Source organism: Theobroma cacao, chromosome 9 (assembly GCF_053813885.1).
Source record: "Theobroma cacao isolate CCN51 chromosome 9, ASM5381388v1, whole genome shotgun sequence".
Taxonomy (NCBI): domain Eukaryota; kingdom Viridiplantae; phylum Streptophyta; class Magnoliopsida; order Malvales; family Malvaceae; genus Theobroma; species Theobroma cacao.
Genome location: NC_142647.1, coordinates 19,262,578 through 19,283,436, shown reverse-complemented (window position 1 = coordinate 19,283,436; position 20,859 = coordinate 19,262,578). Strand labels below are relative to the sequence as shown.

At 32.4% G+C, this 20,859-nt stretch overlaps 1 protein-coding gene and 2 pseudogenes across 1 annotated transcript; all 3 read right to left on the bottom strand.

Moving 5' to 3' along the window:
- Nucleotides 1-282: 282 nt before the first annotated feature.
- LOC148760817 (receptor-like protein 9DC3) lies at nucleotides 283-2,793 on the bottom strand. The gene has a single exon (XM_088810145.1). It carries the CDS (start codon nucleotides 1,913-1,915, stop codon nucleotides 407-409), a length of 1,509 nt encoding a protein of 502 aa, XP_088666271.1. The 5' UTR covers nucleotides 1,916-2,793; the 3' UTR covers nucleotides 283-406.
- An 8,768-nt stretch (nucleotides 2,794-11,561) lies between these two features.
- Nucleotides 11,562-12,251, bottom strand: LOC148760816 (uncharacterized; annotated as a pseudogene).
- Nucleotides 12,252-12,272: 21 nt separating this feature from the next.
- Nucleotides 12,273-13,704, bottom strand: LOC148760815 (uncharacterized; annotated as a pseudogene).
- Nucleotides 13,705-20,859: the final 7,155 nt, after the last annotated feature.

Genomic DNA, 20,859 nt, shown 5'->3' with positions numbered 1-20,859 from the left:
TCAATGAGCTACAATTTTTTATATAAATGTTTTTGAACAGTAGCCTTTCTAGTTTTTTAAATGGGTGAAAGTAGTATATGTTTCTAAGACATAATGTTTCAACATTGAGGCAATGGTAGTTGTATTTTCCATATAACAAAAAGAGATTCTTTTGTATAGATGCATGTAAGAATAAATGATTAAAAGAAAATTGCAAGAGAAGTCATGCATTAATCAAAAGTAGCAACCACACTTCACTGCCATGTATTTGTTGATGAAAAACATGGCTATTTTATGACAACAATTACTATGACTTATAGCAAAAGACAAAGACATGTACATGAATTCTTGACCATGGAACGAAAACAGTTGGAACTGAGTACAAAGAAACACAAGTTACAATAACTTCCAAAGTCAATTGCATTGACTAGTTCCGTGAGTATTTTCTTCCTATTCGATGATGTTTGACTTGAAACAATGTCACATACCATTTTGGTTCACCATTTCTAAATGTAACATATCCAGCAACGACTCCAAATATCAGTCCGCATCCATAACCCATCATCACAACTTTCCAGCTGAAATTGATCTTGGTCTCTGAGTCATTTACCTCTTTCAAGAATGATGGACATGATCGTTTCCTCCCATCGTTGTAGCAAGATTTTGATAATGGAAAGCCGCAAAGTGCCAAGTTTCCTTCATATGAGCTATTTTCAAAAGTACTAAATTGTTTACCATGAGGAATTGGTCCTGTGAGTTGGTTATGTGAAAGATTTAAAAAGGCAAGAAATGCCAAATCTTTCAATTCATTACGAATTTGCCCAGTGAGCTTGTTTGAGGAGAGGTCTAACCATTCCATACTTGTCAAATTTCCCATTGATGTAGGGACATGACCACTAAGGCTGTTATGAGAAAGGTTGAGCCCTATAAGTGAACTAAGTTTTCCAATAACCCTTGGAATCTTTCCATGAAAGTTATTATTTGAAAGGTCAATGCATGTGAATGTTGTCAAAATATAAGGAAGTTCAATGTAGATTCCTTTCACGGCCAAATTAACATAATAAAGATAATATCTTTGATGCATATATTGCAAAGAACTTTGTTGTTCATTAAGATTCATCATGGGCTTCATGTTTTTTATTATATCTTTGGGCAAAGGACCAGTGAATTCATCGTTAGTGAGATCAAGAATTTGTAACTTAGGAAAGGAATGGATGGTCTTGGAACTTTGTAAGACACCACACAATTTGTTTGATTGTAGAACAAGAACTTGTGATTTTGATAGAGAATTTAGCCAATAAGGGAATGTACCATTTATCATGTTGTTGCCAATATCCATCATTTCCAGGTTTCTACAATTGGGCAAGCATCGTGGTAAAGAACCTTCTAATTTGTTGCCGTTGAAGTTGACATTCCTCAACCCATAATCCTCACTAAAAGTTTCAAGGATTGTTCCATGAAAACGATTTATTCGCAAATCTAAAGCTAAAAGACTTTTGCTAAAGTTTCCCAAACATGGTGGAATGATTCCACTTAAGTTGTTGTAAACTAAGTCCAGAACTTTGATGGAACTTATATTGCAGATCAAAGAAGGAATTTCTCCAGTCAAGTTGTTTGATGAAAGATCAACTTGTTGAAGACGAGGCAAAGATGCTAGAGCATTTGGAATTTTATCGATAAAGTGGTTGTTGAAAAGATGAAGAGTCTCCAAGCTCTGCAACTCATTTAAAAGTTCTGAGATCTCTCCAAATAAATTATTATAACTAAGATCAAGTTCAACAAGCGTTTTGAGGCCAAAAATGGATTTAGGAAGCAAACCTGTAAGCTTGTTGCTGAAGAGGAAGACGTGTTGAAGATTGCTGAGGTTTCCAAATGAGGATGGAATTTCTCCATTGAGATTGTTGGAGCCAAGATCAAGATGATCCAAAGACTTCATTTTGTTTAATGCACGTGGAATTTGGCCAATCAATTTGTTAAATGCAAGAGTCAAGATTTGCAAATTGCTAATATTTGATATGGTGCTTGGAATTGTCCCCACTAAATAATTGGCACCAAGATTAAGTTCTTTTAAATTCGAACAAACTCCAATTTGTGTTGGAATTTTTCCTGAAATAAAGTTATTCTAGAGATCCAATATTTCTAGTGAAATTGAACAGTTTGGAACTGTATCAGTCAAATCGTTGTTACTAAGATTAAGATATCGAAGTGACATAAAAGAAGCCAAGTCACAAGGAATTTCACTAGAGAGATCGTTGTTCGAAAGATTGATCTTCTCAATCTTTGTCAAATGAAAGATTAAGGATGAAATTGTCCCAGAAATGTTTTTCTCAATGAGCTCAATTACCTTAACCTTAGAACAATTATTGCAAGTGATTCCATGCCATAGGCATAATGGGGTAGAGGAATTCCAGTTGAAGAGGAAGCCTAACGGATCATTGATTGAAGATTTGAAGGATAAGAGCAGCTCGAGTTCATCACCCTGAGACAAGCTGAAATTTAGTATGAATAAAAACGTGAACATGAACAACAATGAGTGTGCTTTAGCTCTTTTATTTAACATTTTACAAGAAGATATTTTAACAGGGAAAGGATGGCTTGAGCTTGGAGACAAAAAATAATTAATACAAGACCAACAATCTTGGCCTTAAAGCCCAGGTTACCAAACTGCTCAAAAGACAAACCAACTAACTCTGGAATGAAGAGGATCAAATGTGCATGAATCTGATAAGCATGCCAGCTCTTAGAAGAACCTGGATTAAAATTTGAACAAAGAGTTTTTTGAACTATTGAGGTGATGATATTAGGGTAGGGAGAGGTAGATTTGAGTGTATGAAGATGGCGGTGGAGACTCTTAAATATTTTATAGAGAAAAGATTACATTGAGAAACCCATGATAACGCGTGAAAAACGAGTTGCATGTTTTTCTAAACTCCATGCTTTTGTTATTTACTTTTTCTATGCAAAAAATAAATTAAAGGTAAAAAGTGAAAAAATACAAAATGAATAAAAAATAAAAGACAAACAGTAAAAAACAAGTAATAAAAATATTGACTAAACGAAACTTTATTGTTTCACTTACATTTTAATGAAAACGAACTTCAATTTTAAGGTTTAATATTATATACATTTGATTAATGCAAAATTCAATTTTTGGTAATTATTTAATAATTTTCAACATGTAGAAGTTCCCAGTCAATTTCCAACGTCTAATGAAGGATATACGGTTAAAAGTAATGAATTGCAACAAATTTCCATACTGCAAATTGGCTTTGAGATGAAGCGAATAAATTAATATGGTAAAGTCCTTTTGGTCTTCTCACCTGAACCCTTAATCATGGGCTACAATCTATTTTTTTCCACATTAATCTCATATCCCAATCATTCTTAACCTTGTCTCATAAACGTTGTGTACCTTGGTAATCTTATTTTGTACTTTGTCAAAAGAATTAACTTGTTTAGGTGTATCAAAATCAAATACGTTCAAATTTAAGCAAGGAAACAAAAATTCTAGATTCGTAGGTGTTGGATAAAAAAATGAAAGGAGATTTTTGAGGTGAAAGTAGAAGATTAAAGAAATGTACAAGAAGAGATGAAGATAAAAGTAGAACTCTCTGCCTGACCTTTTGCGTTAAGCTTGAATCGAAAACTTGAGACACGCTCTTGCTCTTTAGGTTATATCAGCAATGATGCTGATTGCACCACCTTAATCAACATAATGGAGATAATCATTGCACGTTCGAATGCTGAAATTTTTCAGCATTCATAAACATGACAATCACGTAAAGAATCTGATTTACTGACTTGCTTTTTTGTTTCAATTCATTCTAAATTGCCTCAAGTCCTTTTCTGTTCATATTCCACATTCTAATGTTTTTATATCACAGTATTTGGCAAAAATTTCAAATGGTGAATGATTCTTTGCACGTAAAGCTTAGGGCCAAAGAAGTTGATGACAGAATTATTCTTTTATCCAAGACACAAAGACCATAGATTTCAAAATTTTCACAAGTTGGAAGCTTTATGCTGGTGAATTCATTCCGCAAAAAGTTTTCCTTCAAATTCTTTGTCTGATTTTCCATTTTGGTACCTGGCAAAGTGCCTATTTTCTTCAGCATTAGAATTCTATCTGCACTATATTTTACAAATTCGTTCTTTTGCTATCTATAGATGGCTTTAAGAATGCTTAATCATAAAACAGAATCCTAGCACATCTACGAGATGAATGACATATTTTGGGATCTTTTCTGATTACTAAATGATAGTATCCCTTCAAGCTTTATGCTCTTTTTAAAATGTATACGTATTAGACTAAGTATGGAAACAGATGAAGAAAGAAATAATCAAGGCAAGATGTTTCATCCTTGTGTGGGAAACAACGTTCTTGCAAGTATACGTACCATTGAGATTATCACAAAATACTGTTGGAGGTGTGATTTGCACTTCCAGTTGATAACTCTATTATATAGAGTTATTTTGACATATTTTGAAGGCTTAAGTAGCTAGACTTTTGAGATTTTATGTTCGGATTTTAGCATTTTAGGTGTTTTCTAGATTAAGTTTGATTTATGTTGAATATGTAATTTAAGTTATTTGAGTTTAATTCTATGTTAGTTTGTTTTAAATTACTTTAAGAGTAGTATTGCTAATTTCTTTTATTACTTTTGTAGGAAATTTGATGAAAAAGGCTCATTTGATGAAAATTCGTACAAGTATAATGAAGGCTTCATTCATATATGTTGTGGTATTTTGACCATATCTCTCTTTACAAAACTCCAAATGAGGTGATTCATGAACCAATAGAATTCTAAGAAAATGGACTTCAACTTTTATGCTTACCAGTTCACCTAGTTCTGATCAAATTATGGTCAAAATATTTATCTAAGTCAAAGTACTACAGTAGTATGCATGGACTGAACATGATTCGGTATTTGGAGCATATATTTCATCCCAGAAGTCCAATTGATGTGATTCTTAAGCCTTTGGAAAGTTAAGAGATAGCGCTATAACTTTTGTTTTTACCAGTTTCCCAGTTCAGAATAAATCAAGGTAAAAATCATGTTCGAATTTGATAGACCGCTGTAGTGCTAGAAAACATGGCCGTAGCGCTGAGCTAAAATGGCGCACCATACATTTTCCTGAGAGCACAGAGTCACAACACTAAACAGTAGCACTGTGGCACTCCCAAGGCAAAAATTTAGCACCACTACACCAAGAAATCAAAGCTGCAGTGCAGATGATTTTCCAAAAATAAAAATTTAACATGATTTTGGAAATTAGGTTACTTGGAGCCCATTTAAGGAACCTTTTTCAAGGGTTTTAAGGGTGAGGTAGCAAACAACTATTATGAAGATTCGGCGCCAAGAACAGAGTAAGAAAATTAGAGAATTTGAGAGAGAATTGAGATTGCAAGCTTCAATATTTAGTTTCTTTCTCTACTTTTATATTTTCTTATTTTCTTTGACTTGGATTCATGGCTAAATTTCTTTGGATGTTGTTTTTATTAGATATTATGAGCTAAACTATTTTTCTAGGATTGTGGTGGATTTCAACATGTAGTTTGAATATTAGTTTGTCTTTTATTTATCATGAATAGGTGTAGTTTTGCTTATTCAAATCTTTTCTTAATGCTTTTGATTATCTGGCCAACAATTAACTAATTTGTGAATCGAATTAAAACTCGACAAAGAGATTTTAGATTGGACTAAGATTTGAATAGTGTATGTTTACATCACTTAGGTGATCTGATTCGCGATTCGGGTAGACATACGCTAATTGCCAAACATAGCCACATTAGGACACTTGCTTCAGGAACTTAATTTAATTGACTCCTATAGACATATAGTGAACTAATTAAGTTAGGTATTTGCACAAGCAACTTGATGGAGACTTGTCGATAGCTTTGAATTCTAGGTTAGTAAAACCACATAGGAAAGATAAATAACAAGAAAAGCTGGTATCAGATGGAACGTTGAATGAACCAAAAATCCTAGGTCTTTAATATATTACTTTTCTCAACTTATTTAGTTTATTAGTTTATTTCGTGTTGATTTTTAATTGTTTTTATTTAGTTTTTCTTCATTTTTTAAATTACTTAAATAAGATTAATTTGTTTTATAGTTTTATAACTGTGTGAAACTTTAGAAACAAATCTCCGTGGGAACGACACTCTACTTCATCACTATATTACTTATTCGATACGTTTACTTGTATGTGCAAAATCGACAATGGTAGTTCTTAAAGAAGTGATTGGATTTAAGTTAATTCACAAACAGTTGTGGCAATTGTTTTCTATTTTGCTTTTGTAAAAGATCTTGCCATTATTTTTTGCTTTTTTGAAGACCATGAAATAAGTATGCCACCAAAGTACATGATAAAGGTAGAGGTAGATGTTCTATCATTTGGATTTCTTGCCCAATTTGAGTTTAAAAAGGCATGCAGACACATGTTAGACTTTTTTCGAATGAATAAGCCATGGAAAAGTGTACCTTTGAGGTATCTCAAGACTCTTTAGGAGCTTGAAAGTGTAAAGTTGGTGGCTTGTGCATAAATTGGGAGAGTTTATTATCTGGTTTAGTTAGCAAGAGATAATGAAATGATCCAACCAACTTCCTAAATTCCTCTACATTAGTTGCTATCGAGCCATCAATGAGTTTGAGTATGACTGAAATGGATAAAAGAGTGGAGGATTCTTTTGCACTAGTCATGTTAGCCTTGTGGAAAATCTTTGAAATGTACTTATGTTGAGACAAATGGATTCCTTGAGCAATGGAAACCACTTCAATTTGCAGAAAGTAGTTTAGAGTGCTAAGATCTTTGAGAGAGAATTAAGAATATAATGCTTGAATGAATATAGAGAGGAAGGGTTTATCATTCCCTATCAAAATAAGATCATCAACATATACCAACATATAGGCATACACACCATTAGTGTGATATATAAATAATGATGAATTTGCCACAATGTTGGAGAAGCCATAGTTGATAAGGAAGCTACTAAGAGCTTGAAACCATGCTCTAGGTGCATGCTTTAGGCCATAAATGGCTTTCTTGAGTTTGCACACAAAATCAGGTTTGGTTTTGTCATAAAGTGCTGGTGGTTGTCTCATGTAAACCTTTTCTATCAAATCCCTTTTCAAAAATGCATTGCTCACATCCATTTGGTGAAGTGGCCAATTTTAATGTAGTGCTAGACAAAGAAAAATTCTAATAGTTGTAGGTTTCACAACAGGACTAAATGTTTCATTAAAGTCAAGGCCTAGTCATTGTGAGAACCCTTTGGCTACAAATCTAGCTGTATATCTAGATGTACAACCATCTGGATTACATTTGAGTCTAAAAACCCACTTGCATCCAATTGTTGTTCTATTGGACGGAGGTGGTACCAAATCCCATGTGTTATTTTCAACCAAGCCAAGGCATTGTATTCTTCAAACATGGCTTGCTTCCAAAAAGGGTATTTGAAGGCTTGTGCAGCACTAGTAGGTTCCAAAGGTCCAAGAAAAGGATGCTTTGTGACAGTATATAACTGCTTAAACTTAAGGATGTTATTTTGAGACCGTGCAACCATTGGATGTGTTTGTTGAGAGGGATTTATCATGAAGGTTAAGGTAGTAGATATGGAATTACAAGGAGTTAAGGGAAAAGATGGTTGTGCCTGATCTTGAGTTAAGAATCTGTCACCCATAGTAGCTACTTGCAAATTGTCAAAATTGGAAAACGATGGAGAAGTAGTTGGAACAGGATCATAGTCAAAATAATCTATTGTAGGATTCCAAGCTATCTTTGAACTATCAAAATTCTGTATGCTAGATGAGGAGAAATAAGCAAATGGAAATTGGGTTTCATGAAATATAACATGTCTTGATATAAAAACTTGTTAGATGAAAGGTCAAGACAAAGATATGCACTTTGACTTTTAGAGTAACCAAGAAATACACATGATTTAAACTTTGTAATTTGTGTGCATTGTATGGCTTAAGTTAGGGATAGCATAGATAGTTGAAAACTTTGAGTTCAGAATAGTTTGCATCTTGATTAAACAATACTTGATATGGACATTTACCTTAAAGTGCAAAAGATGACAATCTGTTTAATAGACAGACAAAAGTAGAGAAGCCATAAAACCAATAAGATAATGGTAGAGATATTAGATGAAGAAGAGTGAGACTTATTTCAATAATGCGTTGATGTCTTCTCTCAACAATTGCATTGTGTTGGGGGGTGTGTGGTGGTGTTTGAAGGTGTTGAATGCCAAAAGAATTGAAAAATGATGTCAACTTTGAGAATTCACCTCCACAATCAGAGTAGATGGTAACAATTGAAGTTTTGAAATAATTCTTTAACAAGGCTTTGAATTTAGGGAATAAAGAGTAAACATCATATTTGTATTTCAAAGGATAAAGCCATGTGTATCTTGTATAATGATCAACAAAGGAAACATAATACATATAACCATTAATAAGAGGAATGCATGTAGGTCCCCAAACATTAGTGCATATAATATCTAGAGGACATTTGCTTACTAAACTAGAAGTAAAAAAAGGTAGTTTATACATTTTATTATAGCAACAAGAATTGCAAGTACTAAGTGTCTTTGTTGCAATACAAGGTAAAGAAAAAGACTTAAGCAGAAATTTCAAGACTTGGGAAGAAAGATGTCCAAGCCTCAGATGCTAAGTAGAGATGTCAGTTTTGAGTCCTAGGAAAGTAAAGGTAAAAGGTTTGATGAAGGGTTCCTTATCTTAAAATGAATAAACTCCATTCTTATTCAAGCCTCATGCAAGTGGCTTCTTAGTGTGAAGATCTTTTACCAAGAAAAAAGGAAAAAATTCAATGGAAACTTGATTAGAATCAATGAATTTTGATACTGATATGAGATTGAACGGTGCTTGTGGAACAAAAAGAACATTATTTAAAGAAAAAATAATGAGATAAGGGTGTAAAAAAGGTTGAACCAATATGGGAGATAGACAGACCAGTTCCGTCACCAATTTATAATGAACCAGGGCCATTATATTCTGTAGAGAAGTCCAAATTCTATAATTTGCTGGTGACATGATGAGATGCACCAGAATCCACTAGCCAATTTGTTGTGTTTTCAATGTTGACATGATTGGCTTGAGAAGTAAGTTGTCGAGGCCTAAGTTTGAAGCAGTTCTTAGTAGAATGACTTGGTTTGTCACAAAACTGACACAGAACTTTAGAAGTGGTTTGTAAGGTATGCTTAGAAACAGTATTATAAGGCTAAGATACAAAATTAAACCTAGTGAAATTTCCATTACGAGACTATTTGGACTTGAAAAGAGGGGATGCAATAACTAACTTAGTGACAACATGAACAGAATGTATGTTTAACTCTAAGAAAATGCCTTGCTTCTTTAGTAGTTCTTCATAATATGAGAATTTGTCTAACAACTCTTCAAATGAAATATTAGACTCTTGAGCCCTTACATTAGCAGCAATCTCCTTGAAGTCAATACCAATGCCATTCAAGGCATGGGTAACTAACTCCTTTTCATTCACAGGGGAAGGGGAATTTACCAAAGCTAATTCATTTGCAACACTTCTAAGATTTTGAAAATACTCAGATACTGACCTTGTTCCTTTAGGCTTGGTGAGTTTTTCTCTTAAGTTCATCATCTTGGACCTTGATTTATTTACATATAGATTGTTGATCTTTTTATAGGCATTAAAAGAGGTTTCAACTAAGGTAAAAAAAAGGACGACACTTTTAGTAGCAAAGGAGATTATGACATGAAGAAGAAGTTGATCTTGTCTTGTCCAATGATCAAAGGTAGGATTGGACTTGTAAGAGAATTATTGCTCTTTTGAGGTACCATGGCAAGAGGACAAGGTAAGGTTCCATCCACATATCCTAACAATTTGTAGCCAATAAAGAGGGATTTAAATTAGGTTCTCCATGAAGGAAATTGAGGGAGTGAGCTTAATAATAAGATGAACAGCTGCATTAATGGTAATTAATCGTATTTATTGGTTTGAGTAAAGAAACATGGGTTTTGAAGAAACTATAGGAGACGATGTTATGTTATTGGAGTTTGGTGAGGCCATGGGTTGTTTAGCTATGCTCAATGGAGCTTAAGGATTTGATACCATATGAAAAGAGATGAACAAAAGTAATATTGAAGATGAAAGAAAGGCTTGCTCATTTGCATTCAATTTCAATGTATTTATAGTACAAGTATAAGTGTGGATAAATTGTTACTAAGATAAAACATTATCAAGTTATCTTATCTAAGATTAAGGTAAGGACAAGGTTTTTCTAATCTAAACGTGTTTGACTCTATTTGACACTTCCTTCTTGCTTTTAAGTGTAACTTGATTGGAATATCATTTTGTTGTGTGTTTGTCCTATCAGAAGATATGTTGTTCTTTTAAGATGTTGGAATATCTTCTTGATGCATGTTTATCTTATCAATGGATATATTGACCTCTTGAATAGGATGAATGATTCCTTTAATACTAAGATCCTTTCTCCTTATGGATCTTAGATTCTGTGTCTCTAGATTTCTCTACGGTTTGGAGAGGAATCTAAAAAACAACTAAACAAAAGGGTGAGATAGAGCATGTATGTGTTATCTCTTTTTTCTTCATATTTCCCCCTTACTTCTTCCATAGTTCCTAGTCTCGCAAAACCAAGCTTCCTTCTCAAGTCACTAAGTGATAACTTGCATGGCTCTCCAATTAAACCTAAAGGCTATGTCCATTTCCAATTAGTCAAATCATTTTCTTAACTATGTAAAATTTAACTTAAACACAACAACAAATGTTATTTCAATAATTCTTCTTATGAAGTTTGTGGTGGTATTTATGAGATTTTAGAGCATTTTCAAATGAAGTATCCTTTAAATATTCTTGTTGGATACCTTAATATGTCAATGATCATCAAAGTTAAAGCTTATTTGATTATCCAACTCAAAACTCTTTTATTTTAAACTTAAATTGAAAAGCATATTAGAGATAGAGTGGAAGACAAAAACTAGGCATTTTCAGCTTGAAAACTCTACTAAAAACGTTGAAGTCTAATAGAAAAACTTTATAACGAAATAACATCAAAAGCCTAAGAGAAACCATAATCTACTTCAATGATCTGTACTATTTTATATAAATGTTTTTGAAAAGTAACCTTTTTAGTTTTTCAAATTGGTGAACGTAATATCTTTTTCTAAGAGATAATGGTTTAACATTGAGACAATGGTAGCTGTATTTTCCATATAATAGAATGAGGTTTTTTTTGTATTGATGCACGTAAGAATAAATAATCAAAAGTAAATTGCAAGAGATGTCATGCATTAAGCGAAGGTAACAACCACACTTCATTGCCATGTATTTGTTGATGAAACACATGGTTATTTTATGACAACAATTACTCTCAATTATAGCAAAAACCAAAGACATGTACATGAATTCATGACCATGGACTGAAAGTAATTGGAGTTAAGCACAAAGAAACACAAGTTATAATAACTTCCAAAGTCATGAATTCATGACCATGGATTGAAAGTAATTGGAACAAAGCACAAAGAAACACAAGTTACAATAGCTTTCAAAGTCAACTAGAATGACTAGTTCCATGAGCATCTTCTGTCATTTCGATGATATTTCACTTGAAACAATGTCATACCATTTCGGCTCACCATTTCTGAATGTGACATATCTAGCAACGACTCCAAATATTAGTATGCATTTGTAACCCATCAACACAACTTTCAATTCAAAATTGATCTTAGTCTCTAAGTCATTTGCCTTTTTCAAGAATGATGAAGATGATTATTCCCTCCCATCATTATTCCAAGATTTTGACAATGGATAGCCACATAGTGCCATGTTTTCTTCGTACGAGCCATTTTCAAATGTACTAAACTGTTTACCTTGAGGAATTGGTCCCATGAGTTGGTTATGTGAAAGATTTAAAAAGGCAAGAAATGTCATATTTTTCAATTCATTAGGAATTTGCCCAATAAGCTTGTTTAAAGAGAGGTCTAACCATTCAAAATTGGTCAAATTTCCCATTAATGTAGGAATATGACCATTACGGCTATCATGAGAAGAGTTGATCCTATAAATGAATTAAGCTTTCCAATAACACTTGGAATCTCTTTATTAAAATTATTATTTGAAAGGTCGATGCTTGTGAATGTTGTCGAGATATAAAGAAATTCAATGTAAATTCCTTTGATTGTCAAATCAACATAATAAGGATAATATCTTTGATACATATATTGCAAAGAACTTTGTTGTTCATTGAGATTCATCATGGCCCTCATGTTTTTTATTATAACTTTGCAAAAAGGACCAATGAATTCATTGTTATAAAAGTCAAGAATCCATAACTTAGGAAAAAGATGAAGGTCTTGGAACTCTGTAAAACACCACACAATTTGTTTGACCGTAAAACAAGAACTTGTAATTTGGATAGGGTATTTAGCCAATAAGGGAATGTGCCATTTATCTTGTTGTTACTGATATCCATCATTTCTAGGTTTCTACAATTGGCCAAGGATTGTGGTAAAGACCCTTCCAATTTGTTGCCATTGAAGTTGACATTCCTCGACCATAATCCTCACCAAAAGTTTCAACGATGGTTCTATGAAAACTATTCATGCACAAATCTAAGACTGAAAGATGTTTGCTGAAGTTTCTCAAACATGGTGGAATGATTCCAGTTAAGTTGTTATAAGCTAAGTCTAGAACTTTTGACAAAACTTGTATTGCAGATCAAAGAAGTAATTTCTCCAGTTAAGTTGTTTGATGAAAGATCAACTTGTTGAAGATGAGGCAAAGATGCTAGAGCATTTGGAATTTCATTGATAAAGTGGTTGTTGAAAAAATGAAAAGTCTCCAAGCTTTTCAACTCATTTATGAGTTCTGGGATCTCACCAAATAAATTATTATAACAAAGATCAAGTTCAACAAGTTTTTTGTGGCAAAAAATGGATCTAGGAAGTAAACTTGCAAGCTTGTTGTTAAAAAGGAAGAGGTGTTGACGATTGTTGAGGTTTCCAAACCAAGATGAAATTTCTTCATTGAGAATGTGGCAGCCAAGATCAGGATGATTCAAAGAAACTAAATGAACAATTTCATGAGGAATTTTGCCAGAAAGGTTGTTATGGCTAAAGTAAATCCACTTTAAGCTTTTCATTTTGCTTAATGCACATGGAATTTGGCCAATGAATTTGTAATAAGCAAGAGTCAAGATTTACAAATTGCTGATATTTGATATGGTGCTTGGAATTCTCCACACTAAATAATTGGCACCAAGATTAAAGTTCTTTTAGATTCGAACAAACTCTAATTTGTGTTGAAATTTTTCTTGAAACAAAGTTATTCCAAAGATTCAATATTTCCAGTCACAATGACATAAAAGAAACCAAGTCACAAGGAATTTCACCAAGGATCATTGTTCGAAAGGTTGATCCTCTCAATCTTTCTGAAATGAAAGATTGAGGATGAAATTGTCCCACAAATATTTTTCTCAATGAGCTCAATTACCTTTACCCTAGAAAAATTGTTGCAAGTGATTCCATGCCATAGACACAATGGGGTAGAGAAATTCCAGTTGAAGAGGAAGCCAGATGGATCATTGATTTAAGATTTGAAGGATAAAAGCAGCTCGAATCTTTCACCCTGAGACAAGTTAAAATTTAGTATGAATAAAAACATGAACATGGACAACAATGAATGTGCTTTAGCTCTTTTATTTAACATTTCACAATAAGATTTTTGTTGGTAGGGAAAAGATGCCTTGAGCTTGGAGACTAAAAATAATTAATACAAGACCAATAATCTTGGCTTCAAAGTTTAGGATACCGAACTACTCAAAAGATAAACTTTCAACTTTGAAATGAAGAGGATCAAATGTGCATGAATCTAATAACCATGCTAGCTCTTAGAAGAACATGGATTTAGATTAGAAAAAAGAGTTTTTGAACTATTGAGGTGATGATATTAGTAAGGTCGACTTTTAGGTCAAGCCACCCAAACAAAGGCTTTAGGCTCTAAATTTAGAGAGGTCCCATAATTTTATAATAATATAATTAATTATATTAAAAATATATTAAAATTAGGATAATTAATAAAATATGTATTTAATGATTTCCAAGCTATTCTTTTTCCTATATATAAAGTAATTTTTTTTCAATTTATAATATCTACTTTTCAATTCTTCTTTCCTCATTTGCTTGTTTTTCCTTTAACTTCAATTTTCCTGTAAAGAATACACAGAAAGTTTGTTATGTTATTATCTTCATAAAATTGTGAGCTTTATTTAGAATTGATTACTTATAATATATATTAGATTAAGCCATTTTTTCACTTTGAACAATTTAAAATATATGAAAGTATTTTTGGTTTTCTATTTAATGGTAAAAAGTTAAAGTCATTGGACGATAATGGTTTAAAAGAATGTTGCCTTAATCTTGAATGTTTCTTAAAAAATAACAACTATTCTAATATTGATGGTTTATATTTATTTTTAAAACCAAAAATTTTTAAAATAATTATACAAATGAAAGATAACAGTCCAATCGATATACTTAATCATATAAGAATATTCGATTTTTTTCTAAATGTATATATTACTTTTAAAATAATGTTAACAATTCCAGTTGTGTTGCTTCAAGAGAAAGATGTTTTTCAAAACTAAAATTAATAATATTTTATTTAAGATCAACGATGCCTTAAAAAAGTTAAATGGATTGGCTATATTGTCAATTGAAAAAGAAATATTAGAAGAACTTGATTATAAAAGTTTAATTAGAAATTTTGCACCTCAAAAAGCTAGAATAATAAAATTTTAATAAAATTTTATTTCTTAATTTCAATAAAAAAGGCTTCAATTAAATATTTTGCTTTAGGCTTTTAAGATAATTGAGCCACCCCTAAATATGAGGGTGGGGAGTGGTAGATTTTGAGTGTATAGAGATGGTGGTGGAGACTCTTGAACATTTTATAAGGAAAAGATTACATCGAGAAACTCATGATAACGCGTGAAAAGATTGCATGTTTTTCTAAGTTTTGAAATTTTGCTACTTAATTTTTTTTAAAAAAAATTAAATTCAAAGTTGAAAGTAAAACCTACAAAATGAATAAAAATAAAAGATAAACAGTAAAAGGCGAGCAGTAAAAATATCAACTAGATGGAACTTTATTGCTTCACTTACATTTTAATGAAAAATAAATTCAATTTTGAGGTTTAGTATTTTATACATTTGATTAAGGTAAAATTTAATTTTTTTGTACTTAATTGATAATTATTAATGTAGAAGTTCCCCATCGAATTCCATCGTCTAATGATGTATATACATATATATTTTTTTTTGAAAATTATATAATTTATTACTTGATGCCATAATAATAATAGAAATAAAAATAACATAAAGTAACCCCAAAACTCCTATCCTGAATTTAGTGATATCGAGGACTCTAACACTTGAATATTAGACCAAAAAGTTAAAAGTAATGAATTTCAACAGATATCTATACTGCAGATTTGCTTTGAGATGAAGCACATAAATTAATATGGATAAGTCTTCTTGGTCTTCTTACTTGAACCCTTAATCATGGGATACAATCTATTTTTATTTTCACATTAATCTCACATCCCAATCATCCCCAACCCTGTCCCATAAAAATTGTGTACCTTGGTAATCTTATTTTCTATTTTGTGAAAAGAATTAACTTGTGTATGGTGTATCAAATTCAAATACATTCAAACTTAAGCAAGCAAATTTGTCGATGTTAGATAAAGAATGAAAGGAGATTTTGAAGGTGAAACTAGAATATTAAAGAAATGTACCAAGAGAGATGAAGGTAAAAGTAGAACTCAAGCACTTGGTGGAAAAGGATAATGGAGATAATAATTGTACAAGATTTTGAAATTTCCCACTAAACCTTCTGCTTGACCTTTTCAGTTTGGCTTGAATCCGAAACGTGTGACACGCTCTTGCTCTTTCTTTAGGTCATATCAATAATGGTGGTGATTGCACCATCTTAATCACCAGAATTTCCTTCATCTCCACTATTGTTATATTAAAGTTTTCCGTGTTCATAAACCCGAGAATCACGCAAAGAACCAGAATTGTTGACTTGCTTTTGTGTTTTTACTAATTCTAAATTGCTTCAAGAAAGTCCTTTTTCTGTTCATATTCAATTTTATAATGTTTTTTTTATTCACAGCATTTGCCAGAAATTTCAAAAAGTGGATGATAGTTTGCACATAAAGCATAGGACCGAAGTTGATGACAAATTTATTTTTTGGGTAAATTACCTTTATTCCTTTAAGTTTTAATCCTAATTCACTTTAAATTTATTAATATTAAAAATGAGCATTCCACCCGAAAAATGCAAACGTCGTTAATAATTTCGTTAAATCACTAATATACCCATTACACTTTCTGTTCTTTCTTGATTGGAGCTTGCAGATTTTTTTTCTTGCTCAATGTGAGCTTGCAGATTTGACACCCATCAGGGCTATTACTCTTTTGGTTTTCAATCTAAATCAGACTTGAGAAATCATCTTGGCTTCTCTTAAAATGCAAGCTTCCATTTTTTATTTTTTTTTAAATTTAAAATAAAACATCATAAAATAATTTAACACAATTGAACCCAATACTATTTAATTAAATAAAATAGATGGCTAAAAATTCATAATATCTAAATTAAATCTCAAGAACTTAAACACAATTTATTAGAATTTAAGACCAAATAACTCTATAAAATATAGCTATCACACCCCCAAACTTAATATTTTTCTAGTCCTCAAACAAAACACCAAAGAAAAGAGAAAGAAATTTAAATGATGAAAGCAACCTAAAGAAACAAACTAACTAGAGCAAATAGCACCAAATCAATGATCTCCATAATTTCCTCAAAAGTATATCTCTAAATCTCTAATTCAAGGGAAAATATAAACATTATTCAAATTCATGTTTCAATTCAATTGCAAGCACATTCTCTGATCTAGATGAGTTTATGCTTATGCAAAATTTGAAATTAGAACTAGAACTCCATAAGTTTGGTTTTCATCTCTCTCTCCACTAATATAAACTAATACTAAGTCAGGGATCGATAAGTCTTTATTAAGCTTGTAATGTATAAGTAGGGTCAAGGTAGGAATAAGGATAATAGTTTGCTTAGTTCCCCTTAAGCACATAATTATTCTAAAAGCTATATATAGAGTTTTATTTTTCATTCTCCACATACACGCTTTCTTCACGTTGAACTTTTCTTTTGTTCAACACTTTATTCTTCTTTTTCTTTTTCTTTTTATCACAATTTTACACCCTCAAACTTATTTCTTTGTATTGCAGGCAATGGGGTGATTTTTTTTTCAACAACTTCAAGTTTTTCTACCTTATTGTTTTAGCTCAATATATATTTCCTAAAACAATATACATGCTTAGGAGTGAAGGTTGAAAAATTTGAAATTTTATTTGAAGGTTAGGCTCAATTATTATGCTGTTGAACAAAGAAAAGGGAAAATAAGGCTCAAAGGGTATGCTAGGGATAAAATATAAAAAGGTTGGCTTGTTAGGCTCAGATGGTCCAAAAATGGCGTAAATCATCTCCCTAACTAAGTATTGCCTAGGATTTCACCTCGAGAGAAAATGAAGCAAATTCTAGAATTCTTAACATAATCTAAAATTCACATCAATATAAACCTTCTCTAGATATGCATAATAATTCAGGGCAAAAAATATAATACTCAATATATGTGGAAATCACATCCTAACAATAACACTAAACAAAAGAATTTAGCTGAACCAAACATTACCCATATTTACCAAGAGCTAAAGATACAAGACAATTAATTTCTGATCATTGGAAAAGGAAATCATTGAAAAATTTGGCATTAATTACTCTAAATCCTAAAAATTTCAAACAAGTATAATGAAAAGTAAATGATAAACTATCCTAATTAATTTAAAATTTAAATAAATATGAAAATTAAATTAAATTCTAAGTTCCCATAGAATATCCATTCCCAAAAAAATAAATTCACCCCCTCAAATTAAAACTAAACATTGTCTTTAATGTTAGAAAAAGTAAAAGAAAGGTAAAGAATACTCCCCTAGTGGTTGGATGATTCAAGAGAAGCTTCAATCTTCCTCATCGTCTTCATCTGCCTCATTATTGCCCATGTTCTCAAGAGGATCCTGTAAGGTGGGAAAAGAGTCCATGTCCATGCCCATGCCTATGAAGCTACCATAGGCTCTGCTCAATTTGTTGATTGCACTAGACTTGATAGAATGCCTGTTGGGTGAACCGTTGATCGAGCTATTCAATCCTTTGAGGCAATGTTAAAGTCCTAGGTCTAGGTTGAGGAGCTTAAGGACGTGGTGCACATAAAGAGCTGCCACTAGTTGAAGGTTGCAAGTAATGAAAAAGTAGTCCTACATCAATTGGCACTTTTGAGTGCAACAACTCCTCATTAGAATCCCATTGGACACCAGCCCTTTTGCACGTGATAGTGATCAAGGACAAGAACCATAGACCAACTCGTTTTGTGCTAGAAGTGTGTAGGATGGCCTGGTTTATCACTTGTCTAATGTTGATGGACCTTCTTGTCACAATAGCATAGAGAAAAACAACTTTGTCTTTCGTAACATCACTAACATGAAGGCAAAGGAACATCTTTGTTGGCATGAAGTACCACCACACTTTGGCAATTTGTTTAAAAACATTCCCTTTAAAGGAAATTGGTTCATCTTTTGAAAATTTCCATTAGGCCCTTTCTTCACAAAGCATAGAAATTATCTCAGCCCAATCTTGATGTTTAGCTAAATACTATCCATAACCATTATTCTCGATATCGGGGCACTTCATAAAATTCGTTGATGGCTTGACTTGAGAATGGCACTTGGTTTCCACACTTAAACACAAACGCATTAATATGTCCATGTAAATTGGCATAAAATTCCCTTACCAGTGGAATAATAGCTGCTTTAGGACTGGTACAGAATTTTTGCCAATGTCTCTCTTTAATTTGGGCTTAAATGCCAAGATGTCAAATTAAGGCCACATCAAGTCCTCTCTCCGAAATTTGCACCTTGTTGAGAAAGGAACTTGTGGGCCTTGTCACAACTTTAAGAGACACAAATCGTGTCCTATCAAAGGAGTTGCTTGCACCAGTCATTGATCTCTCTGAGGCCATGACTAAATTCTTTGCAATAAAGTTGACCAAAACAAACCAAATCCAGCCAAGCACAATTAGCAAAAATTTTCAATACTCAATATCTCTTAACTCAATGATCACTAAATTATAAGTAAAATAATTCATTCTTAAAATTAATATCAGTAATAAATTCAATTAATGAAGAAGAAAAGTTATTTACTTCAATAGTCTAGTCTAAACATAGCCTTCAAAGTTAAGCAACCAAGCCATTTTTAACCATATATTATCAAAAGCCCATTAACTGCTAAAAATAATAAACTCAAAGTTATGAAATTTTTTTCAACAAATATACCACAAATCAAGAATATCAAGAACAAAATAAAATTCTTATAATAAATTAATATACTTAAAGAACATAGGTAAACTTATGAGGAGAATGAATGTCACAACACAGCCCGTGGGTTTGTGACCAGTGCATGAGCACAGCTTGTAAGGCCATTAGACCTAAAGAAGCCTCAAAGTCCAAAGTCAAACATAACTAGCCAAGAGATTTCATAACCAAATAATCATAAAAAAATTCAAATAAAATACATTTTCCCCGGCTCATAATCCATATAAACATTCATAAGGCCATACATTGGCCATCCAAGGTGGGTTCGTACATAACAACCGTTACACAAGTTCATATAACACAACATGCCTACAAACACAACAAACTAAGTGCAGAGCGGTAGCTCGTGACTGACGCAATGGAGTGAACATAAAAAGTGACCTACTAGATGCCAAAATTAGTTTGTCCCTTGACGACCTTTGCCACATAGCTTTGTGGCCTATTTATCTACACATGGTACACAAATGGGTGAGTAATCTAATACTCAGTGAGTGGTGTAGATAAACAAAATCATATATACATATATAAACATATATAATAATATTGCAATATCAGTGCATTCAAATGTTATAACAAATGTCTCGAATTTTAAAGGCATATCATTATCCCTAAAGTCTCCAATATGAAGGCATATCATCAACCTCAATGTCTCCAAATATCATCACACAACTCATTAGGCTTATCCTCGAAGCCATTCAAAGTCATTTAGATCATTCTTTATGGCACACTTTAGTCGTTGGAGTGTTATATCAATTTCAAATCAAATGTGTCTAAGCTTATTCAAGGCTATCCCATATTGTACACAAATCAAATCATAATTATCTAATGGTCCTTTCTTCAACATAGCCAAATCACGCTCGATGACCAACTAGCAAAAAATCAAATCATGCATAAGGCAAAGCCATTGCCGGAGAACAAATCACGCACATGCCAAAGCAATAGGTGAAGAATAAACCACGCACAGCACAGTGCAGTTGGTGAAGAAATCAAATCATCGATCGGAGTAATCTCCCAACGATCGACATCACTCAAAGAATTCTCAGTCGGGGTGGCATCAAAGTACTGTAGGCGAAAATCACAAGTGGGACTAATACCTTCGTCTCTACTTACCATCATCCCTCTAGGCACACACACGTAGTCCTAAGGTGTCCAACTCCACTCAACCTCAAGTCAAATCAACGTCTGAAATATATCTATCGAAAGGAATGCAAATCCATAAGGAGGCCATCGTGTCTTTATCTCTCTATATTGTTGGTCCCAAATAAATGTCCTAGAGGGGGGTTGAATAACACTTTTTGGCTCTTACTAAACTTAAGTTTTAATTGAGGGTAAATTGAAGGTCAAGGATGAGAAATTT

Excerpts from the sequence above, each read along its gene's own strand:
- LOC148760817 (XM_088810145.1), bottom strand. The coding sequence starts at position 1,915 with ATGAAGTCTTTGGATCATCTTGATCTTGGCTCCAACAATCTCAATGGA.